At 47.1% G+C, this 11,740-nt stretch overlaps 1 protein-coding gene across 2 annotated transcripts; it reads left to right on the top strand.

Moving 5' to 3' along the window:
- Positions 1-5,218: 5,218 nt before the first annotated feature.
- On the top strand, positions 5,219-11,519 carry ZNF256 (zinc finger protein 256). Of its 2 annotated transcripts, XM_035286722.3 has the most exons (3): positions 5,219-5,461; positions 8,201-8,327; positions 9,587-11,519. In XM_035286722.3, the coding sequence occupies exons 1-3, from the start codon at positions 5,429-5,431 to the stop codon at positions 11,305-11,307; spliced, it is 1,881 nt and encodes a 626-aa protein (XP_035142613.3). In that variant the 5' UTR covers positions 5,219-5,428; the 3' UTR covers positions 11,308-11,519. The 2 variants fall into 2 exon arrangements, with proteins under 2 accessions (XP_035142613.3, XP_035142616.3); XM_035286725.3 differs by lacking the exon at positions 8,201-8,327 and having other exon boundaries at positions 5,321-5,461.
- Positions 11,520-11,740: the final 221 nt, after the last annotated feature.

Below are 11,740 nucleotides of genomic sequence, written 5' to 3'. Positions count from 1 at the left end.
GAGGGAAGGAAGAAAGAAAGGGAGGAAGGGAGGGAGGGAGAAAACACACTCATTCAGGCCAGACACAATGGCTCATGCCAGTAATCCCAACACTTTTGGGAGCATGAGACAGATGGATTGCTTGAATCCAGGAGTTCAAGACCAGTGTGAACAACATAGTGAGACCCTGTCTGCAGAAAAAAATAAATACAAACTGATTGCTGTCAGCTTCCAGCTCTCTTGAGGGAAACAGGCCTATAGGCAAGGAGCTGACAAACACAGCCAGAAGTAGCAAGTGGACACCAAGGGCTGTGGGAATGCAAAGGCAAGATTGAATGAAATGGTGCAGCTGCTTTGGAAAACAATCTGGCGGTTCCCCAGAAAGTTAACATAGTGTTACTATATGCCCAGCAAATCCACTCCTAGGTATACATGCAAGAGAATGGAAAACACATGTACACACGAAAACCTGCACACTAATGTTCTTAGCAGCATTATTTATAAGAGCCAAAAAGTGGAAACAACCCAAATGTCCATTAACCAATAAGTGCATCAACAAAATGTGGTCTATCTGTACAGTTAAATATTTTTCAGGAACAAAAAAGAATGGAGTACTTATGCACGCTACAATATAAACAAACTCGAAAACATTATGCTAGGAGCAAGAAGCCAGACACATATTGTGTGATTCTGTTCTTACCAAATGCCCAGAATAGGCAACTGCATAGATGCAGAAAGTAGATTGGTGATTCCAGGAGCTGGGGCAGTTGAGAGGGGGAAGACTGTTTGTGGGTATGACGTTTCTTTACGGGGAATGAAAATGTTAGAGGCCGGGCACAGTGGCTCATGCCTGTGATCTCAGCGCTTTAGGAATTGCTTGAACTCAGGAGTTTGAGACCAGCCTGGGCAACATAGCAAAACCCTGTCTCACAAAAAATACAAAACTTATTTGGGCATAGAGGCATGCGCCTGTAGTCTCAGCTGCTTGGGAGGCTGAGGTGACAAAGGATGGCTTGAACCCAGGAGGCAGAGGTTGCAGGGAGCCAAGATTCTGCCACTGCCCTCCAGCCTGGGCAAGAGAGCCAGACTTCGTCTCGAAAAGAAAAAAGGGCCAGATGTGGTGGCTCACACCTGTAATCCCAGCACTTTGGGAGGCCAAGGCAGGTGGATACTGAGGTCAGTTCAAGATCAGCCTGGCCAAGATGATGAAACCCCATTTCTACTAAAAATACAAAAATCAGCTGGGTGTGGTGGTGGGCACCTGTAATCCCAGATACTCGGGAGACTGAGACAGAGAATCGCTTGAATCCAAGAGGCAGAGGATGCAGTGAGCCAAGATCTCGCCACTGCAGCCTGGGTGACAGAGCGAGACTCTGTCTCAAAAAGAAATAAAAAATAAAAATGCCTAAGAATGGCTATTATTTTTTCCACGTTTATTGAGGTTTGACTAATACAAATTGAATATATTTATGATGTACAATTTGATGTTTTGAAATCTGTGTACACTATGCCATGACTACCGCAAACCAGCTCATTCATCTGTCCATCACCTCACATAGATATCTTTTGTGTGTGTGTGGTGAGAACATTTAAGGTCTACTCTCCTAAGGATATAATAATAATTTTTCTTTTTTGGAGATAATGTCTTGTTTTGTTCCCCAGGCTGGAGTGCAGTGGTACAGTCACAGCTCATTGCAGCCTCAAATTTCCAGGCTTAAGCAATATTCCCACCTTAACTTACTGAGTAGTTGGGACTACAGATGCACCTAACTACCTCACCCCACTAATTTCTGGGGGTTTTTTTGTGTGTTTTTTTATTATTATCAATTTTTTTTTTGAGATGGAGTCTTTTCTTTCGCCCAGGCTGGAGTGCAGTGGTATGATCTTGGCTCACAACCTCCACCTGCTGGGTTCAAGCAATTCTCCTGTCTCAGCCTCCCAAGTAGTGGGGACTGCAGGTGCACACCACCAGGCCTGGCTAATTTTTGTGTTTTTAGTAGAGATGGAGTTTCACCGTCTTGGTCAGGCTGGTCTTGAACTCCTGACCTCACATGATCCACCCTCTTGGCCTCCCAAAGTGCTGGAATTACAGGTGTGAGCCACTGTGCCTGGCCATGTGTGTGTTTTTAACTTATTTTTTTGAGATGGACTCTTACTCTGTCTGTCACCCAGGCTGGAGTGCACTGATGCCATTTCAGTCACTGCAACCTCTGCCTCCCAGGTTCTAGCAATTCTTGTGCTTCAGGCTCTTGAGTAGTTGGGATTACAGTTGCCCACCACCACGCCTGGCTAATTTTTATATTTTTAGTAGAATGGGATTTCACCATGTTGGTCAGGCTGGTGTCGAACTGCTGACCCCAAGTGATCTGCCCATCTCAGCCTCCCAAAGTGCTGGGATTACAGGCGTGAGCTACCACACCTTGCTTCCTAATAATATTATTTTAAATAGGGAGTGATATGGTTTGGCTGTGTCCCCACCCAAATCTCATCTTGAACTGTAGTTCCAATAATCCCCATGTGTCATGAGAGGGACCCAGTGTGAGGTCATTGAATCATGGAGGCAGTTACCCCCATGCTGCTCTTCTTTTGAGAGTGAGTGAGTTCTCACAAGATCTGATGGTTTTATAAGGAGCTTTTCCCCCTTTTGCTCAGCACTTCTCCTTCCTGGCACCATGTGAAGGACGTGTTTACTTCCCCTCCTGCCACAACTGTAAGTTTCTTGAGGCCTCCCCAGCCCTGCTGAACTATGAGTCAATTAAACCTCTGTCCTTTATAAATGACCCCAGTCTTGGGTACGTATTAGCAGAGTGAGAATGGATTAATACAGGGGGGTTCTGAAAGGACTCTAGTAAAGTGACATTTAACCAGTGACCTGAAAGGAGTAGGTAGCAAACATTCCATGCAGCTATTTGAGGACAAAGCAGTTGGAGCAGAGAGATCTGAAGTTGCTACTGGAAAGAGGTCCTGATCCTGGTCTCAAGAGAGGGTTCTTGGATCTCATTCAAGAAAAAATTCAGTGGCCGGGCCCGGTGGCTCACGCCTATAATCCCAGCACTTTGGGAGGCCGAGGCAGGTGGATCACGATGTCAAGAGATCGAGACCATCCTGGTCAACAAGGTGAAACCCTGTCTCTAATGAAAATACAAAAAATTAGCTGGGCATGGTGGCGCACGCCCATAGTCCCAGCTACTCAGGAGGCTGAGGCAGGAGAATTGCTTGAACCCAGGAGGTGGAGGTTGCGGTGAGCCGAGATCGCGCCATTGCACTCCAGCCTGGGTAACAAGAGCGAAACTCCGTCTCAAAAAAAAAAAAAAAAAGAAAGAATTCAGAGCAAGTCCCCAGTGTAAAGTGAAAGTAAGTTTATTGAGCAAATAAAGGAATAAAAGAATGGCTACTTCATAAACAGAGCAGGGAATTCCCAAAAGAGGAGGAACATGCCCATCTTAGGTGCAGTGCTCGTTTATATATAAGGCAACAAAGCAAAAAATCATAAGGGAGGTGTGCTCTACTACAAGGGCTCCTGACCTTGATTAAAGGGTCGTTAATCTTGGTTTAACTACTGTCCTCCACAACCATCTCTATTATTATTATTAAAGCAAAACTTATTTTTAAACCAAGAATGCTTTTTCGGTCTTAAGATACTGAGACATCAGGACATTTCCTGGGTCTGTTAAATCCTGAGTCTGTTTGAAAAACATTATTAACCTGTTCCCTTAACTGAAAACATCTGGTGACAAGGAATGCCTAACCTGGGAATGCAGCCCAGCAGGTGTCAGCCTCATTTTACCCAGCCCCTATTCAAGATATAATGGAAACATTATAGTGCCGTTGTCGCCAGAGTGGTAAGATGGGTGTAAAGTTCTAGGAGAACAAAAATTGAGTGTTGGGTCAAACAAAGCCATGTAGGGTCATCGAAGCCACTGTAAGAGCAAAGGCTTTACTCACGGCGCAGAAAGCACTGGAGAGTTTGGAAAGGGAGGTGACCTGGCTGGACTGGGGATTTAAACACGTCCTTCTGGCTTGTGCTTGGACAATAGACAATCGTGAGTGAGGAATGGAAGAGGGAGACCATTTAGAGAAAATTGTAAGAACTCCGGCCGGGCGCGGTGGCTCAAGCCTGTAATCCCAGCACTTTGGGAAGCCGAGGCAGGTGGATCACGAGGTCAAGAGATCGAGACCATCCTGGTCAACATGGTGAAACCCCGTCTCTACTAAAAATACAAAAATTAGCTGGGCACGGTGGCGCGCGCCTGTAATCCCAGCTACTCGGGAGGCTGAGGCAGGAGAATTGCCTGAACCCAGGAGGCGGAGGTTGCGGTGAGCCGAGATTGCGCCATTGCACTCCAGCCTGGGTGACAAGAGCGAAACTGTCTCAAAAAAAAAAAAAAAAAAAAAGAAAGAAAGAAAATTGTAAGAACTCAGGTGCGAGATGATGGTAGTGTGGCCCGTAGCTGTCACATAGGTATTGATGACAACCAATTCGAATCTGGTTGAATTTTGAGTCTAGGACAAGCTTTGCTGAAAAATTGCATATGAGGCCTCTGTAAGTCAAAAAAGACTCTAGCTGTATCAATGTTGTTAACACATGCAGTGGGGGAAAATGTTAGATTCCTGTCCCTGGAAAGCAGAACACAATTTGCTCACAGGCTCCACATGGGCATGCAGGAAAGGAGTGAAGCATGACTACTGGGTTGGCTACTGAGGAGCTAGAAGGTCTGGGCTGCCACAGCTGAGGGGTGACTCTTGAACAGATCCTGGAGCAGGGGGTCTGGGATAATGTTTGGACGAGTCTAGTCTGAAAGGCCGATTACACAAGCAGCTGGACATGCTGACACAGCTAATGGATCCCATCTGGGAAAGTGTGAGCTAGAAATAAGACCAGTGGATATATTTTGTGACTGAATGACTGTAATGATGTGCATTTGGAGCAACGGCCTCTGGGAACTCCCGAAAACAAGTAAATACTCTCAAACAGCAATCGGAAGAAACCTGGGTACGGCTCCTTTAAGAAAGAGCAAACGCCCGCCTCCGCTCGGAACCCGGAGTTGCAATTTTCCAGCGCCCCTAGCAGCGGTTTGGCCTTTACTTCCGGAAGGAGGTGGTGGCGGCCTCACTCTCTCGCCGTGCGCCTGCGGGAACTACAACATTACCCAGAATGACCTGCGTCGGGCGACGGCGACCTCCAGCCAATCAGGCCTCAGAAAGGTGGAGTTTGCGTAAGCGCAAGCGCGGTCGCGCCGGGATTTTCGTCGTCGTCGTCGTGGCGGTTGTTTTGGGGTTTGTCCGAATTGCTACCCCCCGGAGCGCTGGGTCAGCATCATTGGTGACTGATTGGGAAGGCGCGAGAGGAGTGTTTTTCGCTGCACTGAGGCGAGGCGTCGCTCCGGGTGCCCAGGCCCAGCCCAAAATAGAGACCCAATCTCTGGCCCCGCTCGGCCCGTAGAGTCCGATGGCTGCCGCCGAGCTGACGGCCCCGGCCCTGGTGAGTGCTGCGTCCTCAGGGCCTTCCCCGCCCTCCCCATCCGAGTCCTAACACCCCGAGGACACCTGCTCGCGGCTCTGCAGCCCAGGACAGAACAGGGGGACTTGCCGGAGGTGCTCCCGTTTCCGACACCTGGTGTGCTAGGGAAGGGAGAGCGCGACGGGGAAGGAGCCGCTGAGGGAGGCGCCACCGAGCCCCGGGGCACAGAGGTGATGCAGCCAGTACGAGGGCGCTCAACTCCGAGGCCAGGCACGGGGTTACAGGGAGGCCTGAGCCCGTGTAACGCCGCCGTAGATGAGTTTCTCTGAGGCCTGGCTCTTTCCACGGCTCCCTTGTCTGTAGAGGGGGGTTATGAAACCTACGCCAAGAAGGGGAGGGTTTCCCGGTCTCTCTCTGGCCTTAACTTACCCCCACAGGTTCTCTGGGTTGTGGTGGTCCTGGACTCTCAAGTGGCATTCTCCCAGTCCTTAGTTCTGAAGACTGTGGGTGAACCCCAAGCCCGGGGTAGAGTTGTTCCAATTTCTGGCAGCCAGCATGAACAGGTGTGGAAGATTGTTCCAGAAAGGTACAAGATGTGCAAATGCTTCGGTGTAATACGAAGGTAGGAACGATTATGAAGCCGCAAGTCTCCTTGCTTTCTGGTGAGTGCAGAGAACAGGAGGATAGGCGTTATCACCGCAGTGGCTGCTTGAGAAGTTGTGTGTGTTTTCAGGAGATAATAGCAAGTTTGAATCAGAAAAAATAGGTGATTTACCAAGGTCCTCACAGGCTTCATCTGTGTACACAGTGGGGCACAAACTGTGGGACTGACGGAGGAGGAAGGAAAGTCAGGGTGGCCTAGTCCTGATGAGGGTTACTGGCCCAGGATCGTGGTTAGGGAGATGTGGTTAGATTCTGGATGCATGGTTTCAAAAGGGACAACTAAATTATGTAATGTAGGTGGTAAGGGGTGAAACAGAGGATTCAGAGAAGACCCCAGAGTTGTTGGTATCATCAGCTGAAGGGAAAGAAGTTTCATCAACTAAGATGATGAACACACTGGCAATAGGAGTAATATTCACTAGGGATACCAGGTTTATTTGGGCCATGCTAAGTAAGAGTCAGATCTTTCTGACCCTACTAAATGGAGGTGTTAAGTGGGCAGATGAACACACAGGTCTTGAAATCTAGGGAGTGGTTCCAGATGTGGCTGTTGTGTGCCCCAAGTTGAGTGAGCTGTGGGTCACGTTAGGTTGGGCAAGCCCCAGGTTTTGGTTGTAAAACTGTTAGTGGGCCAAGACAGGGAGGATGATGATGGAGTAAGTAGTCATGAAGGCAGGGTATGTAAAAGACAGTGTAGTTTGGCAGGGGCCAGGGCTCCCAAATGAGGAATGGGTATGAGATGGATGCAAATGCATAGGACACTCAGGCTAGAACTTGTGCTTATTTGCTACTTTGTGGGTATCCAGGATTTTGTGATAACTTGATGGGGCCTGGGTGTTTCATTCAGGCCAGAAGATTAAGTTAGTGTCATATGGTCATTTGTGAGAGTCATTGTGTTTGAGATGGGAAACCAGTGAGGCTGGAATTTAAATGAGCTTTACGTGGATATATGACTGCCAAGGGGATGTTAAGTGCAGCACAGAAGTGGAATAGGCCCTGGTTATCCGTGATTCACCTTGGTTCTCTGTGGCTAAATCTGAGACAAGGAACCTGGCAGGGAGGCCTTCAAAGAAGTTTTTGAGGCTGTTTCCATTAGTGCAAGCCATGGGAAGTCTGGGATATTGGATCCTGTTTAAATCCACACTCTGGAAGCTGCCTACCAGGTTGTGGTGTAAAGCCAGAAATTAAGGCCCACTGTGATATGTCATCTTGACGTCTGATGAAAACACTACAGCCGCAGGTGGCCTGAGAGCAAATTCCCCTTCCCACTTTGCTCCCAAGAATAAGCTCTCTTAGCCAAATGAACCCTTCTTATTCAGGGAACCAGAATAGTTCCTGCTTATTACTTTGTAGCAGATTTCAGTACCCTACCAATTTTTTGAGTAATTCAAACAAGCCAGTCCCCTCATCTGGGGACCAGGGTAGCTCCTCCATCTTGATGCTACAAAGCTTACATTCCACAGCACCTGGTTGTTCACTCTTTTCTGGAGTACTACGTCCATATGGCTCTGTGTGGAGTGTGGTATTCTTTCACAAGCTATGAGCATTTGTCTTTAATTAATAAACTGTTGATCTCATTTGTCTAGTGTCAAGTGTCTCATGTTTGGCCACTGGTTATCCACTGTAACCATTAGGTTATCCACTCTTTCACCCAGGTAGCATGTGGGGAGGCTAGGATTTAGCCTGTGGTATGGGACAGTGGTGGTCGTGGTCATGTGGCTGTGGGAGCTGGAGACCTGTGGTATGTGCAGTGTAACGAATGATACGCACTTGGAGAGGGAGCATGGCCCCACTGCCCCGGTTGAGACTTACATAATCTTGGTCATACCAGAGGAATGCTTGTCAGGGAGGCGTAGTTGCCCTTATGCCATGTCCACAGCTTAGATACATGTATTTTTTTCCCTGCCTCTTGTTACTGGTGGCTGCAGCCAGTGACCAAGAGGCCCATAAGGAGACAACAGCACCAGTGGACTGCTTTCTCCACTGAGCTGGGGAGCTTCAAAAGAAGATGAGCATTGGGTAAATGTGTGAGGGGATGGATTATGGATCCTGAGAGAAGGAGCCATTTGTGGTTTTCATCTGTCCCCATCCTGGCAGGGTATTGTGACCTTTGAGGACGTGGCTGTGTACTTCTCCTGGAAGGAATGGAGTCTCCTTGATGAGGCTCAGAAATGCCTGTACCACGATGTGATGCTGGAGAACTTGACACTTACAACCTCCCTGGGTAAGGTCCTCACACCCACCTCTGTACCCGGAGCTAGTCTCTGCTCTTACCCTTTCCTCAGGGACAGATATGTGCTCACAAGAGGACTATGGACACAGCTTCTGTTCCTGGTTGGGTGCTGCAGTTGGTAGGGCTAACGTTTTATGTTTACCTTTTCTCCTTGAGCAGACAACACCTGCTTCCCTTTCATGTGGAAGGATTCAGAGTCAGGCTTCTTAGAGTCGGCCTTATGGATCTCACCTTGTTTGCCTCTCCCTGGCCAGATCTGAGACTCCTGGAGGCCCAGGTTCTACTTCCTTCCTCTAGCTGACACTTCCTCATGCCTACCTCTGCCAGGAATCACTGACATTGTCACTACTTATGTGGACTATGAGTGCCTCTTGCAAAACCCTCCTCTGAATTTCTCTTTGTGTTATTTTTTCCTATGGGCTATCGTGTAGAGTCTTTCTGGGCTGGTCTTGCGTGCTTGCATATTTCAGGTTCCGTGTTCTTGATCATAGGGGTCAGGTGGACAGGCCCTGTGGTTCCAAGGAAGGCTATGATATCCCCCACAGCAGGATGGACTCAGAGGGAGCCTGGCCCTGAGGACTAACACCTAAAGGAGGACATTATATCAGGGTTATGTTCAAATCATACCAGAAACATATTCTGTTTGTCTAATGTTTTGGTGCTAATGACATTTGGGGCCAAACCTCATTACTGCCTTTTCATCCCCTTTCTTGACACTTCGCCTGCTTGTCAGCTCTGCACCTTGTTACTACTCCTCTTACTTCCAGCCTGGGATTAATCCCCACATCTCTGGATTCCATGTCTCACCCATTTTTCTCAGTGCTTTATCTTCAGTGCTCTCCAGTGGTGGCCTCTACATACTGTGTTATGAGGTGTCCACGTATGTCAGCTACTATTGTGTTGGCACATTTTCTTGGGCCTGGATACATACTTGTATACAATGCACATGTTAGCTGGAAAGCAGATTTCACTGAAAATTGTCCTAGAGGAATGAGTTGTACATCCTGCCTCTTCTCCGTGTTTCTCATCCCATAGTTGTGTCTTCTAACTCATGAGGCCTCCCCAGTTCTGTGATCTTTAGAGGCCCAATTCTGCTAGGCAGCCCTGTCTTCAACTTGAACCCAACACCTTGGTCCTGAAAACAACCCCATGGACTCAGTTCCTGGGTTTGTTGAATGCACATTTGTGTATGGGCTACACCCCCTCCATTAAAGTCAGCATGCTCTTCACCAACCTTTCCTTTCTTTCAGGTGGTTGTGGAACAGAGGATGAGGAGGCACCTTATCAGCAGAGCACTTCTCCACAGCGGGGGTCACAGGTTAGGATTCCTAAGGCCCTTCCTTCTCCCCAGAAGACCAACTCCTGTGAGATATGTGGCCCAGTCTTGAGAGAGATTTTGCACTTGGTTGAGTACCAGGGAACACACCATGGTCAGAAACTGTACACAGATGGGGCATGCAGGAAACAATTACAATTTACTGCATACCTTCATCAGCACCAGAAGGAGCATGTTGGACAGAAACACTTCAGAAGCAATGTGGGCAGAGACATGTTTTTGAACAGCTGCACATTTCAAGTATCTGGGAAGCCCTTCACTTGCAAGGAAGTTGGGAAGGATTTCCTGATGAGATCAAGATTTCTCCAGCAACAGGCTACTCACACCAGAAAGAAGTCAAACAGAACCAACAGTGCAGTCGCTTTTCACAGTGTAAAAAATCATAAAAACTGGGGAGAACGTATGAAAGCTTTCAGCTACAAACATGTACTTATTCAGCACCAGGGAGACCTCAGTAGGGAAAGATGTTACATGTGCAGTGAATGTGGGAAATCTTTTAGCACAAGCTGTGGCCTCAGTGATCATTTGAGAGTTCACACAGAAAACCCTTATACATGTGAGGAATGTGGGAAATCCTATAGGCAAAGCTCTAGCCTTATTACACACCGAAGAGTTCACACTGGAGTAAGACCTCATCAATGTGATGAATGTGGAAAATTATTTAGAAGGAAGTATGACCTTATTATACATCAGAGAGTTCATACTGGAGAAAGGCCTTACAAGTGCAGTGAATGTGGGAAATCCTTTAGCCATAGCTCTAGCCTCATTACACATCAGAGAATTCATACTGGAACGAGGCCTTATGAGTGCAGTGAGTGTGGCAAATCCTTTATCCATAGTTCTAGCCTTATTACTCACCAGAGAGTTCACACTGGTAAAAGGCCTTATATGTGCAGTGAATGTGGGAAATCCTTTAGCCAAAGTTGTCATCTCATTAAACACCGGAGACTTCACATTGGAGAAGGGCCTTATGAGTGTAGTGAATGTGGGAAATTGTTTACTTACAGATCTCGTTTCTTCCAACACCAGAGAGTTCATACTGGAGTAAGATCTCATGAATGTCATGAATGTGGAAAATTATTTAGCAGGAAATTTGACCTCATTGTTCATCAGAGAGTTCACACAGGCGAAAGGCCATATGAGTGCAGTGAATGTGGAAAATCCTTTACCTGTAAATCCTATCTCATTGCACATTGGAAAGTTCACACTGGGTCAAGGCCTTATGAATGTGGGGAATGTGGGAAATCATTTACCCATAGCTCTACACTCCTTCAACACCAGAGAGTTCACACTGGAGAAAGGCCTTACGAGTGCAAGGAATGTGGGAAATTTTTTAGCCAGAGCTCCAGCCTCATTAGACATAGGAGAAATCACACCGGAGAAAAGCCTTATGAGTGCAGTGAGTGTCAGAAATCCTTTAGTAACCGCTCTAGCCTTGTTAAACACCAAAGAATTCACACTGGAGAAAGGCCTTATGAATGTGGTGAATGTGGAAAATCCTTTAGCCAGAGCTCTAACCTCAGCAATCACCAGCGAGTTCACAGTGGGGAAAGGCCTTATGAGTGTAGTGACTGTGGAAAATCTTTTACCTTCAACTCCAATCTCCTAAAACACCAGAATGTTCACAAGGGATAAAGGTTAGGTAACACACGGAGGGCCGTCAGGGACGGAGAAGCGTCCCTGCAAAATTCATAGACAAAGATTAAATAAATAAATGTATGAATTTTCAATAACCATGCTTTATATTTAGTATATGTTCTCTGAATTTTGTTTTATACAAATACATTTATATGTGTACTTTGTCTCTCTTATATACACACATAAAAATAAATGGTTTCTTTTTAAAACATTTCTTTTTTTTTTTAACTTGCTCCCCTCCTTTATTTTTTGTTTTAACAGAGTCTCACTCTGTTGCCAGGCTGGAGTGCAGTGGCGCGATCTTGGCTCGCTGCAACCTCCGCCTCCTGGTTTCAGATGATTCTCCTGCTTCAGCCTCCCACATAGCTGGGATTACAGGTACGCGCTGCCATGCCAGGCCAATTTTTTGTGTTTTTAATGGAGACAGAGT

This window comes from Callithrix jacchus, chromosome 22, assembly GCF_049354715.1.
Source record: "Callithrix jacchus isolate 240 chromosome 22, calJac240_pri, whole genome shotgun sequence".
NCBI classification, from domain to species: Eukaryota; Metazoa; Chordata; class Mammalia; order Primates; family Cebidae; genus Callithrix; species Callithrix jacchus.
This window is presented reverse-complemented; position numbering and strand designations above follow the sequence as displayed.

Coding starts and splice junctions, on each gene's coding strand:
- ZNF256 (XM_035286722.3), top strand. CDS start 5,429: ATGGCTGCCGCCGAGCTGACGGCCCCGGCCCTG. Junction 5,462..8,200: donor AGCTGACGGCCCCGGCCCTG/GTGAGTGCTGCG, acceptor CCATCCTGGCAG/GGTATTGTGACCTTTGAGGA. Junction 8,328..9,586: donor GACACTTACAACCTCCCTGG/GTAAGGTCCTCA, acceptor CCTTTCTTTCAG/GTGGTTGTGGAACAGAGGAT.